We start from the raw sequence: 18070 nt of genomic DNA, 5'->3' as shown, positions 1-18070 counted from the left end.
CTGAACCCAGGCACCAGGCACTTTAACATGAATGAAAAACTGTTTTATGCAAATAAGCTGCTGCCCTAGAGCAGTAGTTCTTAAATGGGGGGGCCTTGCTCCTCAGGGGACACATGGCAATGCATTATGGAGACATTTTTGAGTGCTGCTATGGGAAAGTACAGGGGCTGCTCCTGGCATCCCATGGGTCCAGGCCAGGATGCAATGCACAGAACCACTGTCCACAGCAAAGCACTGAATTACCCGCCCAAATGTCAGCAGAGCTGAGGTTGAGAGACCCTGACAGACAGCACCCCCCCACTCCCAACCTGCAGGCAAAACCACCACACACAAAAACAACCCACCCAATGCCAGAGCAAGGATTCTGGGACTAAATGTACCAACATCCCCAGCCCATCTCTCTCTTTCTCCCTCTCAAGTTTGTTCCAGCTAAATATTTCAGGCCAAGTGAGGGAATGGGAATCTTTTTTTGTTTTAAATTATTTAATTTAATTTTATTATTATTATTTTTTTTAATTTGACCAGAGAGAGACCCAGAGAGGGAGGGAATGTGAGAAAGCAAGCTGCCAGGTCTGGAACTGGAACCACAGTTGGCCATGTGGAAGTGTCCAGCACCTTACCCACCATGCCACCTGTCGGTCCCTGAGAATACAAATCTTCTACGAACAGAAACTACATTAAGACTGTGGGTACCCTCATAGATGTTTTCTTAACTTAGGTTGTTAACAATTCCATTAAGGTGTTACGGCTCCAATTTAACTATGAGGAAACAAAGGCTCAGAAATCTTGGTCAAAGTTCCCCAGAAAAGAAGGAGAGCTAGTGAGAACCTCAAAACCATCCTGGCCTGTGTTTTTAAACTATGGACTGTGATCCATTAGTGGTCTTAAGATCTATTTACTGGGTTCACTATGCACATTTTTAAAAGAAAATGAGACAGGACAAATGAAAAAAAAATACTAGAATAAAGATAGTTTCAGGAAATTTTCCTGAAAGCTGTTGTGAAAAAAAGCCTAAAAGCTGATCAAGGTACTGCTTTGTGGATGAGGAAAAAGGGCCGGGGGAGCCAGGATACTGTCTGTGGTGACCAGCTGGCCAGACCCTGGGGCTTGAGTCCAGTTCACCACCAATCAATCCCTTGGCCAGTACTGGGCACTTGGCTGGAGTGGTCAGATGGGTTCATGGAATCAGAGAGTAGGCACCATATTTCTCTTCATGTGGGGCAGAGCCAGAGAGCCAAAGCCCTAAAGGGAGTCTGGGTGGGTGGTACCTCGGGGAGAGAGAGACACAGGACAGTCACACCTTCCTACTGCAATCAAATCCAGGTCTCTTCTGTTCACGCAATAGTATTTCTCTCTGTACAGTGAGAGGATGAACTGATGCTACTAATGGTCTCTCCAAGAAAATTAATTTTCTGGCTCAACTTATCACCCGAAACATCAGAGCAGGGCATACTATAAAGCAGAACTTTCTGATTCATGGTTTCCATCCTATCTAAGCTGGAGGAGACAGTGAGTTACTCTTTCTAAATTTTTTAAAACAATGCAGGGAGAGTCTATCACCTGAAGCCTGCTCCCACCTTCGAAGCATTCAGTGTCATCTGTAGAAAGACTGTTCCTTGAAAATCAGTTGTGTGGCTCTAGAGGAAAGAGTCACAGAGCCATGTTCCAAGGACCCTACCTCTCCACCATGGGGCAGCTGTTTTTACTGCTTAGAAACCAGCTAAGGAGACAGGGAACTTATTACAGGCTGAGTATCTCTTATGAAAAACATTTGAGAACAAGGTGTTTTGGATGGTTTTGTATTTTGGAACGTCTGCATATAAATATGAGATTTATTTAGGATGGACTCAAGTCTAAACACAAAGTTCATTCGTGTTCCATAATACACCCATACATATAGCCTGAAGATAAGTTTACATCGTATTTTTGTGCTGTCATGCTCTGACTGTGACCCATCACATTGGGGTCAGGTATGGAACTTCCCACCTATGGCATTATGTCAGCATTCAAAGTTTGGGATCTGGAGCATTTCAGATTTCATATTTTCAGATTAGGGATACTCAACCTATATTTAAAAAGAGATCTTAGAAGACACCTTTTGATCCCAGAGCCAGTTGTCAAATATATATTTTAATGTTTATCTTTTTTTTTTTTTTTTTAGTTTTTTTTTTTTGTCATAGGCCACGTGTGCTCACCAGAGAGAGGGAAAGTGAGGAATAACTACACCCCCGGGGGGCAGGGGAGATAGCCACACTGTACACCTTCTCCATTCTCCTTTCAAGATTTTGGGTGCACAGGCACATGCACCCAGAGTGATTTTCAAACCACTGGGTCCAAGACTTGAACTGCGACTGCCCATGTGGGAATCTAGGGCCTTCACCTATGCCATCTGTTGGCTTTACTTTTAAGGGTCTTTATTTAGGTAATATACTCAAAAACCATAGATAAGGTGCTTCTATGGAGTAAACTTTCCTTCTGCTCATTTTCCTTCCTAGATGAAGTTGCCCAACACAAGGCTGGGACTTCTGTGATGCGGTATGTAAAAGATGGCTGACTCCCATAGTTTGCTTTACTTTCTAAGCCAAGGCATGCAAGGTGCCCTGACTGTGTTCCATTCCACACAGGGTGGTAAGGCAGGAAGTGCACAGAACGATGTGCATTCCTCCGCCTGCCCTCTCACTGCAGCTGTCCCTGTGCACTTCTCCTTGAAGACTCTGGTACCACCTCCCCCTACCCCAAGACGTGTGCAGTCACACCACACATGATGCAGGGGGGTGGGGTGGGGTGCACAACCTGGACCAGCTTCAGAAGGTTCATCCCCATAAACCCTCAAGACACAAACCCTGGCAAGCAGCAGTGTTGGACTCAGCGCCACACTGAGAAAGGTTGACCCATAGATTAGACATTCAGTGAACACAAGTGGAACATGGAAGCAATCTGACAGGTGAGAACAGTCACTCCCACACAGACAAGGCAGGCAGGAGGGAAGGGACAAATGGGTAATGGCACAGAAGCCACCTCCACCGAGACAGGAAGCTTTAATTCCCTTGTGCCATTCAACTGGGTTTCTCACACAGCTGAGACTCTTGGTCCATGACATCAAGAATATGGCTCCTTGACGACACAATGCTCAGCCATGGAAGGACGGTGCTGTGCGGTAAAGGAACGGGCAGCAGAGGTGACAATGTCACTCTATTTCAGAGAAGTACAGTGGGCTCATATGTCAAAAGGTGACTTCACACACAACTTTTAAGACAAGGGCAGGTCAGAGGGAGGGTGATGGCATCTTTCTGCATACCTTGCAGATACAGGGCACATCCAGACACAGTAGGGAGAGCAATGCCCAACCCCTGGCAGTGTGCAGGTATCCCATGTCTAAATGGACATTGTGCCCAGGGCCCTGTGGCAGCTCCCAAACGCAGAGCCTCAGGGTTGTAATCAACACTGGTCTTCACCGAGAAAATCCCTCAGAGCCATCACCCATGGGGGCTCTCAGTGGCCAGCCTGCCAAACTTTAGCTTCATTAGCCATCTTTCAAATGATGGCTGTTTATTCCATATCTAAGAGCACTGACAACAATGGAAAGCAACTACCCTTACACTCCCTTAGCCAAGAGGAATCAAGAATAAGGACAGAACCCTCAAGACTTTTTCAAAATCTTTTCCTCCATGAAATGTTCTATCACTTAAAGACAGATGACTGACCTTTCAACAGAATTCCTCCTAATCGGTGTCACAATAAATCATACTTAATATTAAGTTTCTAGAAAACGCCCTGGTTGGACAATCCTATTGCATTTTTCTTCTTTTTGGAGAAGTTTCTGGTATAGGGTGTATGTGCTTGCCAGAAAAAGAGGGAGGGAGAGAGAGAGAGAGAGAGAGAGAGAGAGCGCGAGCGAGCGCGAGCAAGAAATCACCCCCCGGGGGGGATGGCCACGCCATAATCCTTCTTCTCCATTCTCCTCTCGGGATCTTGGGCATGCATGCACACATGCTCGGTGTGAGTTTAAGCACCAGGTTCTGAGTAACAATTCAGGGAAACTTCACAGGAGACAAATCCTCAGGGTAATGAACCACATGCTGGGTCCTCAAGGACTCAGAGTACAGGCACAGCATTAGAATGAAGTCCCAACATGCACCAGGGCCTGAAGGCCCCTGCCTTGATCTGGCTCCTGTTCACACCTGACCTCAACTCCAGACCCCAGGCACAGGGGTCAGCAAACCAGGGATGGGGCAGGTCAAAACAGGCTGCACCAGAAATGGCAGACATGCTTTTAACTAGCTGCAATAAGTAACCGGGGAAAAGAGACGACTATTTTGAAATGTGCTAGTTACTTGAAATTCAACTTTCAGGATCCATAAAACTTTTACTGGCACGAATTCACACCTGTTTGCTTACATATCATCTAAAGGGGCAAAGCTGAACCGCTGTGACAGAAATTGCATGGCCTGAAATGTGAATTATCTGGTCTTTTAGGGAGAATGTTTGCTGATCCATATCCTAGCACATGCCACGTTCCCACCTCACATTTGCTGCCATCATTGTATGGACCCCCACCCGCTCCACCTCCCCAGCTCCTGGGCTCTGTATAGCCACCCTCATGTTATCTTTCAGTCCTGGCTCGCATATCACTTTCTCTAACGGGTCCTTCCTGAATACCCTATCCTAGAGAAACCAGCCCAACTTCACCCTGCATTGCCCGAGCTCTTGCTCCCTGAGGGTAACCCCCATCTGCCATGTCCACGGCCATGCTCCTCACACCCAGTAGGTATATGAACTGCAGGAACGAGATCGCACTAGTCACGTGGACTCAGCAAAGCTGTGTTCAGACCATCCTCTCATCACCAGGAATCTCAGCTGAAGAGTTACCCTGTCAATAAGTTTTGTGAGGCTCAAATAAGAAAGCAAAATAAAGCCTGTTAACACTTCTTAAAGGTTTAAGAGGTTCTATGTAACGACTAAGTTGAGCTGTAAGTTAAGAACAGGATGTGTTTTGGGCCAAAAGGAAGGGGCAAAACAGGGTCTCCCACCTCAAGGCTTCCGCCATCAAATGGCAGATGTCTGGCCTCTGCCCTGATTCTCCTGCCCTGGTCTGCCCGTGCCTCTCACAGGGGCCTGGCATTTCACTGGTATCCAGCTCTGATTAAAACATAGCCAAATGCCTATAAATAGGGAGGTGTCTGGCATTTCCACACTTCTATAAACAAAAACGGAGGAGCTGAAATAAACAACAAAAGTTGCACATTTGATGTGTGCTCAGGTGGGTAAAAAGCTATGAGTCTTCTCTGGAGTTTTTCAATTACTCGCAAATTTATGGGGCTTTAAAATGCATACCAGTGTTCATTTGAACAACTTTAGTTAATGACTTCTCTCAAGGTACTCCATTTTAATGATTGTGGAATTCATTCTAGTACTATTTCGTACAACTCAACACACCCAAAATAACATTTTCAAATTGTAATCAATAGGGAGCAATTACTGAGGTATTTTGTTTTTTTAATACAACATCTTCAATATTTATTATGGTGCACTGTACATTTACAGCACATCTCATAGTTACATTTCAAGCACTCAATACCCATACGTGGCTAATGGCTGCTGTGCTGGACTGTATGGCTTTATTTTCAACTGAACGAAACCAAATTTACTTGTATTTTCTACATTTTAGGAATTTTATATAAAAGAGCTTTTCTCTTTGAGCTCTTTTTTTTTTTTAACTTAAGATCACTAACTACTATAAATATTTATGATTTTGTATTTTTAAAACCTGGAATTGATCTTAAGATTTGCACTGCATTCTTTGCAATAAGCTGATATTAAGGGCCACATCATATTGCTTTCCCACAAGCATCCAATTTTACTTTTCAAACCACGACTGCCAGATTTAGTTTTCATTTCCTTTACACATGGCTCCTTTCCTGTTCTAACTGAATGCAACTGAGAGCTCTGACTCGTCTGAGCCAAGTCTCCTCAATGTGCAGCAGGATGGCGCCACCATCAGTGCGTGAGATGCCCCGCCCAAGTCTACAATTCAAGACACTCCACCCTGCCTGCTCCCTCCTCGGAGATGTACGTCCATCTTACTGATTTAGGAAGCAGGAAAAGCTGTAGATCTCAGAATACTCTGGTTATAAGCACAAGCATGACCACAGGGCCCCTGCCAGAGCAAGCACAACTGGGCAAACAGTTTACGTTTTGCTTAAAGCACTTGTCTGCCACTCGTAAAGCAAACACAGAGGATTCTGCTAGTGAAAATAGTCGTTTCTGTACTTGGCACTACAGTGGGCTCACTGTTTCTCACCAACAGGGGAATCCGCTGTGTGAACTGAAAGGGCATGGTTACCTCTGCATCCTGATCGTGGAGCTGGTACGTCCTCTGGAGGCTTTGCAGAGTTCGGGCATTCAGGGTCTTCTGCTCCAAAAGACACTCCAAAAGCAAGATCAGCTGGTCTGGAAGAAGCTAGGGAAAAATGAAAGAGCCCGTGAAAATGCCATTCAACTGAGGAGAAATTAAACACAAACATTCATTTAGGCCAAAGATGGCAAATCCAGGGTAACCTGTGAACTTCAGCACGTCTAAAACATGGGAACACTCCAGAGCTGACTTTTACACAACTTTGGGGTTTACTGCTTGTATCCCTAAAGCTGCTGCATTCTGGAGCCTGAGAAAGCCGTTTTCCATGACTTTTCATTTCAGTTCTATACTTAACGCAGATCAAAACTGTGCTTATCTTAATAAAACACTACCATGGCTCTTCAGGGCCTTTTCTTTATGGCATGCATATTCCAAACAAAAATGTCATTTACCCTAGACAGAGATTCAAGAAGCCATCCAGTTTTAGGCAAACACATGGATTGTTAATAAAAATAAGCAGCTTTCAGCTTTTCTTCTTTACCATACACGTCTCATAATCCCTCCATTAAAAAATAGATGCTTATTTTTTTCATAATATTCCATCTTATACAAAAACTCGTACTGGACAATGAGTTCTAGGTTGCAAAAGAGGATAGATAATAGGCATTTGTTTATGGTCCACTAAAAAATTTTAAAAGTGTACATGATTACAATACAGCTATACAACCACACAAGCAAACACACAAAATACACGAGGTCACCTACACTGCTGGGTTTTCACATAAGCTAGGCCTAAAGTGCTATTACCAGCCGAAGGCAGAGGGAGGAAGTCCATGTGGTTCAAGAATGAAACACATGGATCGACGAACGAGCAGCATCTGTGACCTCCGAGAACAAAGATGTGGGGAAGACTTCACGTGTACCTACTGCGCTCAGGGCCTGACCCGCTGCCCCACTGGGAGCAGTGTACTAGAGGAAAATCCAGTTAAGTCATGCCTTGAGAACTAAAAAACATTTATTCTAAAATCAAGGTTTTAAAATTATTACCAAGAATTCCAGTGTTCCCTATACTTACCTTTTCCCATCCCTGTTTATTCCTAGATAATCCCTGCTAGCTAACCCAAATGTATAGGTCTGGAAGTTGAAGCTATTGACAGACCAACAGAACATTCATAAGAACACTTGGATTTTAATGGACACTTCCCATTATTCTAAAAGGAAAAAAAAAAAAAAAACTTACTGGCATCTCTCCCTACCCTTTATCACTTCTCTGCCCTCAAATGTATACTCTGCTTGACCCTCTCCCCCATCCCCTAATTCACACACTTTCTCACATGCGTAATTTTGACCACATAATCTCACAAGGAAAGCATTCTTACAGTTCTCATCTTACCTTTTTTAAAGAAGAATTATTTAATTTTATTTATTCATTCATCTATTTTAATTTGACCAGAGAGAGAGAGAGAGACAGAGAGAAGAAGCGAGAAAGCAAGCCACCAGGTCCAGGACTTGAACCATGGTCAGCCATGTAGGACGACGAACGAGCAGCATCTGTGACCTCCGAGAACAAAGATGTGGGGAAGACTTCACGTGTACCTACTGCGCTCAGGGCCTGACCCGCTGCCCCACTGGGAGCAGTGTACTAGAGGAAAATCCAGTTAAGTCATGCCTTGAGAACTAAAAAACATTTATTCTAAAATCAAGGTTTTAAAATTATTACCAAGAATTCCAGTGTTCCCTATACTTACCTTTTCCCATCCCTGTTTATTCCTAGATAATCCCTGCTAGCTAACCCAAATGTATAGGTCTGGAAGTTGAAGCTATTGACAGACCAACAGAACATTCATAAGAACACTTGGATTTTAATGGACACTTCCCATTATTCTAAAAGGAAAAAAAAAAAAAAAACTTACTGGCATCTCTCCCTACCCTTTATCACTTCTCTGCCCTCAAATGTATACTCTGCTTGACCCTCTCCCCCATCCCCTAATTCACACACTTTCTCACATGCGTAATTTTGACCACATAATCTCACAAGGAAAGCATTCTTACAGTTCTCATCTTACCTTTTTTAAAGAAGAATTATTTAATTTTATTTATTCATTCATCTATTTTAATTTGACCAGAGAGAGAGAGAGAGACAGAGAGAAGAAGCGAGAAAGCAAGCCACCAGGTCCAGGACTTGAACCATGGTCAGCCATGTAGGAGTGTACAGCGTCTTAACCACCATGCCACCTGGTGGTCCCCTCATCTCACCTTTCTAAGTTCTAATAAAACTCCTACTTGTCTACAGAGACAGACACACGTGAGCGTCACTTGTTTCTCGGGTACATTTATGTCACGGCATCCATTGTGCTTCAGAAAGTCATGCTGTGGATGTCGTCTCAGGACAAGGCACCTTCAGCAGCGTTCTATTATGACAAGCACTGTCCCAAGTTCTGCATGGGGCTCTGAATTCCCTTTAAAAGAAGCCCTGTTCTATATATGTAAACTGTTTTTAAAGATAGCAAATCACTACATGAACGACAGGAACGAAAACACCAGTCTCTGTTTCCAATAGTTACAGAGAGATGAGGTTACTATCATGACATGCTAAGAAACCTGTTTTATAGAAGAGGCCAAACCCAGGCTCTGCATCACAGCGCCTCTCCCGGGTGGTGGAGGTGGTATACTGGGCCTCGCAGCACCCCTCTCCAGCGAGCCCAGCTGGGATTTGTCCTCTACCTTTCCTGCCAGTGCCTGGAGCTGCTCCCAGGGTGTTCCCTTTCCCCGTCCTTGCCCACTTCCCTGACAGTCCTTCTCCAGCTCTTCCTTCCAGATGCTCTGCAGGAGCTCCTTCTCTGTTAGAAGGTGAGCCTTTAGGTCATGACCTTGTGCGTACCCTTTCTGATGTCCTCAGGATGCTTCCTGAATACCGTTCTGCACTTGAACCTCTTCATGGTTCTCTTCCTCCCCAACCCTCCCCACTACTTCCTTTTGTTTCCGGGCCACTGAAGCGTGCTCCCTATGATCACCAACCTATGGCAGCCTGGCCTCTCCATGCTGGAACACTCCACCTCTCTGAAGGGGCTGGAGAGAGGAGGACACTGCACAGAGGGAACAACCACCCCAGCAAATTGTGGGTGTGGGAGGGCCCCAGACCAGGTCAGAGTGGTTCAACCTGCCCTGCAACCCCATGGTCTCAAAACGGGGGAAGCATTTCTAAAGGCAGCCAGTCAGAGGACAGCAGGAGCTTGAAGCCGAGGTTCCCTCAGACACAGGAAGTCAGGCTTCCAGGAAAGGGCCCAGGCCCACAGAAAATCACCTCCTGGCATGCACAGCGCCCGCTCCAGTGCAGAATTGCTCATCGACCAGGCGTGGGGGCCTCCCTGGTTACTAATACAAGAGGAACCAGCCTTGCCAATTTGCAGAATTAACAAGGAAAGAGCAGAAAGAAAAGCATCTCCCTAGTATGTACACGAGCTTACAAAGAGGTCTATTGCTGGAATTGCTTTAAACTGAAGAAACCCAGAGGAAAGAAATTCTTGAGTAAGACAGGTAGCATGAGCCTCAACTTACCACAACTCCAGTTTAAAATCCAAGAACTACTCACATAAACCTATCAGAGTAACTGAACCCATACTGCACATCTCAAGAGCTCACACATCGGCACACAGAAACTAAGAGGATCACTAAAAGCTTTTGTTCTCTCCAGATTTTACACGATGGAAATAATTTTAAAGTTAACCCCCTGAAAAAGACGGAGAGCAGAGATAGAAGGAGTAAATATGCAGTCAAGCTTTTAGAACTCTTTCCTAAGTCTAATTGACTCTAATCAGACAGAGGTAAAGCCCAAGGGCCAATACCCCTCTCCAGGTATCTGCCTCCACACCCCTCAGTAAGGGGCTGATGACTTATTGATGCAAGAGCCAGCTTGTACAGAGGCAGACAGAATGCAACGAGGACTCGTTCAGCCCGGACGAGAACATTCCTCCACAATGCTAGGAGATTTCTGCTAGTCTGATGCTTTAAAATCGGCATGCAGAAAAGACTCTCGATAAACAACCTGTAGCCATCTGGCTTTTGACTGTAACTTCTACCTTGCCACTTTAACTATTCTAAATTATGGAGGAAAACCTAGTTTCTACACAATGAGAAAAGTATAGAGAAAAATCAGTGAACAACTGTTGTTTGGGAAAGTAAAATCTAAGCAGCAATCATTCACAAACAAGTCAGTAAACATCACATCATTTTTAAAAAATTAAGTAATAGAGACGAGCAGTTAGCATAATGGCTATGTCGCTGAACTCCCATGTAGCTGACCACGGTTCGAGTCTCAGACCCAGTGGCTTAAACTCATGCCGGGTGCGTGTGCATGCGTGCCCAAGATCCCGAGAGGAGAATGGAGGAGAAGGGATTGCGGCGTGGCCATCCTCCCTGGGGGGTGATTTCTTGCTTTCTGTCTCTGTCTTTCTGGTGAGCACATGTACTCTATAGCAAAAACTTCTCCAAAAATAAAATAACAGACTTTAAAAAGGGGATATTAAAAACATAAGAAAAAGTAGAAGGTACACTTTAATATAGTACATTTCTCTCTGTAAAATAAACATTTGCTCCCTATAAATCCACCCTACAGTGAGAAAGAAATCAAACCAAAGTGTTTGCAAAGCACTTAAAGATATTGCATACCGTACTAGCACATGTGCTCAAGGGCAGTGCTGGGTGGTGAGACGCGCCCTGGCAGCTGGCACAGGGCTAATGGGAAACATTGTGTGGATCGTTCCACTCCCACCCACGTAGACATCAAATTAAGTTTCACATGACTTCTAGCCAACTGTGTTTTAATACACAATACTTAAGGAGACAGCTATGACTTCAGTCAGACTATGAAGTGATCAAGAAAAATCAAGTACGTGTCTCTAAGCCTCTCTTCTAAGAAAGTAGCTTCTTTAAACATTACAAAAGAACCCACCTTCCTTTCCAGAGGCCTACCAGGGCTCATACTCAAAGTTCAATGGGACAGCAATGAAAGCCCTTTCCTTTGCACAAACAAGGAATTAATGAAGGGGTTCAATTATTATTTTTTCCACACAGAAACCAGCTCAATATTTTAAAAATGTATCTGCACCAGAAATTTAGACCAAGTAAGACTATAGGGTGCCAAAGTCATGTGGGTCACTTGAAAGAGAGAACTTTGGAAGACGGTAACGCTTACTCAAACGAACACAAGCAACGGAACGCTAGAGGAGGCCAGTCCAATTGCAGGTGCTGTTTGTCAGGGATTTCAGATGTCTGGACTCTGCTCTGAAGAAGTAGGGTTTTAAGTCACTCATTACTGAGAAACGGACAAAGGAGAAAAGTCTATCTGAAATTCTTCCCAGTCAACTTAACAACTGAGGCAAACTGTACAACTTTAAACAGGTTCTGCATAGACTTTTGGGAAGAAAATAGGAATTTACCAAATCCACCCTACTAACCTAAGAACAGCACAAAGGAAACAAACCCCCGACTCTCCCAGGAGCCTCTTAGTGTTGTTATGGGGACATCACTCACTCCATCATTCACTCAGAGCTCCCAGAAGACCACCCAGGGAACCAAGGCCCGACAGCCACCATCCCTATTAGCACGACAATGCACAGAAAAGGCCAGCTCACCTCCTAGATCGGAAAACGCAACTGGTACATCTCATGACTGACCTGCCACAAGCAGGAACCTGTGACAAGGGACCGGCACCCATGCACAGCTGAGCTCCACTGCCCGCACCCTTCCGAAAGCAAAGGAGGGCACCTCCCAGCCCCGCCCAGCTGGCGCTGGAGCCACACACGGAGGAAGTCTCAGCACCGAGCTGGGAATGAGCCTGGGACTAATGCAGCCGCCGACTGACAGTGGCGTGAGTTCTATTATTACCCCATTATCACTCTGGGATCTGTGCCTAAACGAAGCATGCTTCCTCCCGATGCCATTTCCTTTTATCCTGGCTGGAGACTAAAAGCGGATCAATGGGGGCAATACATATGATGTCACTTCAACTTACAGCAATGGCCTCCCCCCTCTTTCGGGCTGTCTGAAACACACAGAAAGATCAATTCTTCCCAAAAATGGTTAAAAAATGCTTAAGGAGCATTCTTCTTCCAGAAAAGCATTCTCTGCTATATTTGTCTATGTTACTACGGCAGGAACTGTTTACACGGAACAGAAACAGAAGAAATGGGGGAGGGAGAAAACTCTCCAATTCTCCTGTCCGCTGGAGACTTGCTGGCTGAGATTCAACACAAGCAGGGTCCAAACGTGCTTGGCTGAAAGTAGTCAACCTTTGAGTCCTGCAGAAGAGGACTTTGGTGTAGGGTCACAAGGGGGAACAGTGTCTTCGGCCCCTTGGATCAAAAGAGGAATCCCACAGACATAAATGCCTTTGGTTTTTATCAGATTTCCCCAAAGTCCTTTCCACTCTTCCCAGAAAACACACCATCACTCCACAGACCTCCAATCCACCCCCGCAGTCCAGAGGTGACAGTTCTCATTCTCAGAGCACCCTTGAGGGTGAGAGCTCAGAAACAGGACACAAGAAGGAATTGACAAACCAAGTTACCTTGGAGACACTGCTCGAACCAAGTAAAACAAAGTAAGTAAAAATCTCCACGTGGTACACATTTTCACATGGTGATCTCTGCCATTGGGCAAAATTTAGATATAATCGAAGAAGTTCTACAGGACAAAACCAGAAGACTTCTTCCACACCCCAAAAGGAAAGAAGACGCTAAGTCACAGAAGCCAAGGTAGCCACCTTGCCTGCCCCACGTTTGCCTGGCCAGCACCGCATTCTTCAGAAGTGTCAATAAATGATCTTCTTCCATCTCTTTTATTCTTTAAATGATAAACATTGTGACATAACAAAAACAGGCCATTTGATACTGTATACACGTGCAAGGTCTGCCTATGAGCTGTTAGCTGAGATATCATGATAGAATTAATGTATCTTTAGTCTAAATTAGTAAATTGTTCAGAGGAAAAACTTACTCGATCTGAACTGCTACTTGAAAAGACAACTTTGAAAATGAAACTGCTCTTTACATGTTCAAGCTAGAAGTTAACACATTTTAAAGAACTGTGAAAACTTGAAAATCGAAGTGCACATTGTTTTGGTGGCATAGAACTGGATTTGCTACCAAATTAAAGTCACTAATTAAGAGCGATTTAAGTCACTAATTAAGAGCGATTTGGTAAATTCAAAATAAAGAAATAAATCCACAGGCATGTATACTTTTCTGGTAGAATTTGTGATTATCAAACATATTTAGGGAGAATGTCTATGGCCAAATTTTGGAAAAAATTTAAAAAGCAGTATTTACAGAATTCATTTAACACTAAAAAAGACATATTTATTGTATTTTAAGGAAACAGTTCTAATAGCTACAGTTTAAAAAGACCGTACTTTTGAACCTGAGTTGGTCAAGGTGCTTTCAAAAGTGGCAAATAGGGACTAAAACAGACACCATCATTAGCAAACACTATCTGAAATAATTTATTGGGATAAGTCAATCTAAAATTTCCAGATGTGACTGTCACATTTCTACATGCTGCTTTTTCTCTTCACTTTTGTTTAAAATATTGGGTTGCTGGGAGACTGGCAGGTGGTGTGGTAGTTATGGGCGCTGGACTCCTATATGGCCAACTGTGGTTCAAATCCCAGACCTGGTGGCTTGCTTCCTCACTTTCCCCCCTCTCTCACTCTGCCCCTCTCTGATCAAATTAAAATAAAGTTCAATAAAATAATTCTTTTAAAAAAATACTGGGTTGTTGGAAAAATCATAGAGAAATACATCATGACTTTGCCACCGACCCAATAATACTCAAACTAGATGTAATCTGACACTAACCATAAACAGAATGCAATTCTTTGTCAATTGGATCTCTTATAATCACATGTACACTTATATTGTATGTTGTTTACCATTTGGAAAATGCATCATAAACACTCAAATTAAGGATTTTGCAAGAGAAGCTTGGGATCCTCATGTCTGCCTCCCCTACCCTGGGACCTGCCAGACTAATCAACACAGGGGCAAAAAGGGAGAACTCTCTCCATCTGAATTTTTTTGCTTAAGAAAATTATCACTCATGAGAAAGAAATGCTAAGTCCCTAAGTGATTCAGTCTGTCTGCCCTGCCATGACAACAGTGGCATGTTCATGCATGACTTGTTTAAGGATTTCTAAAGAAACTGGGACACAATTTAATGTACCAGACAGTATTTCTAACTTTTCTTGTATTCAGTTTCATTTTCATAGCAATCTGCTTCATTTTGTTTCCTTAGAATTAATGCTCTTATCTAAATTTATAGTGTATCTAATACCTGATATATTTACCTTGAATGAGTGTGTACATTTTTATAGACCTCAGTTCGTAACTGAAAGTGCTGTTTTCTAGGCTCGAAATCTAGTTACACACTAACTTACCACTCTCCACAGCCCAGCAAATGAATACACCTTTGGCTCAGGGAGTGAAAACCCAGCCTGTGCAGAGCTGTGTGGGGAAGTGCTATGCAGCTGCTACAAAGAAGGGATGGGATGATGTGTAGAGTAAGGCGAGATGGCAAGAAATATAATCGAAGGAAAAACTGTTCTGAATAGCATGTTGAATATGGATGACTTTGGTTACCAGCTTTGTAAAGATATCTAAAAAGAAATTAAGGAACTCTGTGTCAACTTTTTCTGAGTGACCTAAAATCAGCTGCCTGACCTCCCCTTACCACCTCGTTCCCTTCCTTTCCTGCCTCCAAGTCAGGCTGAAATACATTCTTAAATCATCCTACAAATATTCCTTAGTAATTTACTTAATGGAGAGAAGATCTACTTTATGAAGAAATTCATTACCGTAACCTAATCTAAAAGCAATGAAATATGTAAATGATTAAAAGCGCGTGCTCTGACAAGTGCTGAGATAGCAAAGTGGAAACCAGGGGCTTCTGGAAGCAAGTCCAATTAGTCACAGGCTCTCCCTGCACTGATGTCCACGCAGAAAGTCTCTTAGCTTGTAGCTTTCACGGCATTTAAAAATAACATATGCCCCCAAGGTCCTGATTTCAATACTTGTCCACAAAGACAAACGCTAATACCATTAATTGTAAGATATTAGCTCTGTGGAAAGGAGAAACACAGAAGAACTTAAAATTCTCCAAATATTTTGAGAATATATATGATACACGACATCACACCATCACATGCTGATGAAAAGCAACCTTTATTAATATTCTGTCTGGGAACAGTTTTTCCTTGCGATTTTATGATTAGTAAATGAGGGAAAAACTAAAGTTACAGAAAACAGTAAATACTAACTTTGGAATTTCATGTACAAAAAACTAGGATCCTTTTCAAGTTTAAATAAGAGATAACCAAGTTTAAACAAATATGTATTTTAATTTCTATAAAGAGTGGCTTTTTTTTTTTTTTTTTTTGGCCATAGGGCGCTGGAGACAGTGAGAGGGAAAGTGAGAAATCACCCCCTGTGGGACACCCATGCCACATTACCTTCTCCTCCACTCTCTACTTAAGATTTTGAGCACACATGCATGCACGCACATGTGCCCTGCATGATTTTCTTTTCTTTTTTTAAATGTTATTTTAACTTTATTTATTTACTTATTTTAATTTGACCAGAAAGGGACAAAGAGGAGAGAGAGACAGAGAAAGAGAAAGCAAGCTGTCAGGCCCGAGACTTAAACCATGGTCAGCCAGGTGGAAGTCCAACGCCTTAACCACCACACCACCTGCCAGCCCCCCTGCATGATTTTCAAGTCCCCTGGTCCAGGACTCATACCGAGGTGGGTCATGCAGGAGTCCAGCGCCTTAACCATCATGCCGCCACCTGCTGGCCCAAGAATGGACATTTTTAAGGCAACTCCTTAAAGACAGAAACCAAACCTTGCTCATATCATGTGTTACCTATCCTTATGCTTGATACTCAAATGTTTATCAAACTGAAATAAAGGATTGAATGGCAAACAGAGAGATGAAGTAATGTAACAATATCTGCAGGAATAGCTGTAAATATAACAATTCAGTGATTTACAAGAATATATTAAAAGCAAATGTATATAGCTACTCATGAAAAATCAAACTAGAAGTGATTCTCACTTTTAAAACCCAAAAAATACAAATGCCAATTCATCAGCTTAAGGTTTATAAACATTCTGCACAATAACAGATCTGGCTTATGATTTTTCATGTTTAAAAAGTCAAATGGTAAATGACAGAAATGCCACTTCAGTAGTAATTGACTGTAATCACTGAAATGATAGCTCTGTAATATTTCTAGAAAGCTAATAAATAAGTTAGATGGTATGAGGGGTTGTAACCTACTTTACTCTGTGTAAAAACTCTACAGTACCCCTTAGAGAAATCTATCTCTTTGCATTCCCTAGTCTCCTTGTTAAAACTTCCTATTAAAGATTTTTTTTTATTATTAATGATCAAAATTAACAGCTGAAAAAAAAAAAGCTACAAAGGAATTTAATGACAATAACCCACGTTGTGAGGTGAGGACATGTAACAGGACAAAGGAGAAACCAAGCTGGACAAGGGATTCAGGTATAGACACACACACTCTTTACATATTTGGAAGTAAGGAGTGTAATTTATAATACATTCCACTCTTGGGTATTTGTTCTGAAATCTAAAACACCAACATTCCATTACTCCCAGTTCCTGTTCTTTCTTCTTCTTAGTCAAGAAAACATAAATATCTTTAGGTCAGATTTTATTTGCTATGATCTGTAATTTCTACCAAATCCAAACAGGGCATAAATTTTAGTACCATGTGTCAGGTGTTTTCTGCCACAAAGTTGACAAAGAAACATATATTCTTAAATGTATGCACAGCCAAGCACAACTCAGAGGAATGGCGGGGGAGGTGGGAGCAACTGGTGAGTCAAACCACATGAATTATTGCTGGAAAAATAAAGGAATAAAGTTGCTTTTTTTTTTTTTTTACAAAAAAAAAAAAAAAAAAAAAAAAACTAACAATTAAAAGAAACTTCTCTCCTTCACAAATTTTATTTTTCTGCCTGTCAGCTACCTTTCCTGTGCAACCTCCTGCTACCTGCTATTCCTTGGCCTAAGAGCCAATTCTTAGAGTACTAGTAAGTGCAGAGGAAAAGTTCTAGAGGTTGCATCAGGAACAGCAAGAAATTCAGATTGTATTCAAAGTGGCAGACAATTCTAATAAAATGGCTCCACCCCTGCTGCCCTTTGTGAGCCCATTATCTGCAAAGAATAAAAGGCCTGGCTATAAACGTGGGTACCCAATGGCCGTCTTAGCTCCCGAGCAGTTGGTATACATGCACAACACAATCACCTGGTAAGAAATGTGGAGGAGTAGGAAAAGCTCTGCACATCACTAACTCTTGGCTTGCCAGGCCCTTCTAGATCCTCACATGGTAACTCTCCAAAGGTTCTTACTGTTCCCCCCATATCAAAAAGTGAAATAATGGGACCAGCAGTTAGTGTAATGGCTATGTTGCTGGACTCCCGGGTAGCTGACTGCGGTTTGAGTCCCTGACCCGGTGGCTTAAACTCATGCTGGGCACATGTGCGTGTGTACCCAAGATCCCGAGAGGAGAAGGGAGGAGAAGGGACTGCAGTGTGGCCATCCCCCCCGGGGGGTGATTTCTTACTTTCTGTCTCTGTCTTTCTGGTGAGCGCACGCGCCCTATAGCAAAAACCTCTCCAAAAAAAAAAAA

At 43.0% G+C, this 18070-nt stretch overlaps 1 protein-coding gene and 1 non-coding gene across 2 annotated transcripts in view; both read right to left on the bottom strand.

Annotated features, from left to right (window-relative positions):
- AOPEP (aminopeptidase O (putative)) overlaps window positions 1-18070 on the bottom strand; it is a 237910-nt gene that overhangs the window by 25141 nt on the left and 194699 nt on the right. Inside the window, exon 13 of the mRNA XM_027768006.1 lies at window positions 6344-6460. Coding sequence (XP_027623807.1) covers window positions 6344-6460 — 117 coding nt within the window. The remainder of the gene's footprint in view (window positions 1-6343; window positions 6461-18070) is intronic.
- On the bottom strand, window positions 6949-7072 carry LOC114005995 (small nucleolar RNA SNORA40). The gene has a single exon (XR_003547773.1). It is a non-coding gene; the product is annotated as a small nucleolar RNA SNORA40 (small nucleolar RNA).

The sequence above is a fragment of the Tupaia chinensis genome, unplaced genomic scaffold (assembly GCF_000334495.1).
Source record: "Tupaia chinensis unplaced genomic scaffold, TupChi_1.0 Scaffold145148_1, whole genome shotgun sequence".
Taxonomy (NCBI): Eukaryota; Metazoa; Chordata; class Mammalia; order Scandentia; family Tupaiidae; genus Tupaia; species Tupaia belangeri.
This window is presented reverse-complemented; position numbering and strand designations above follow the sequence as displayed.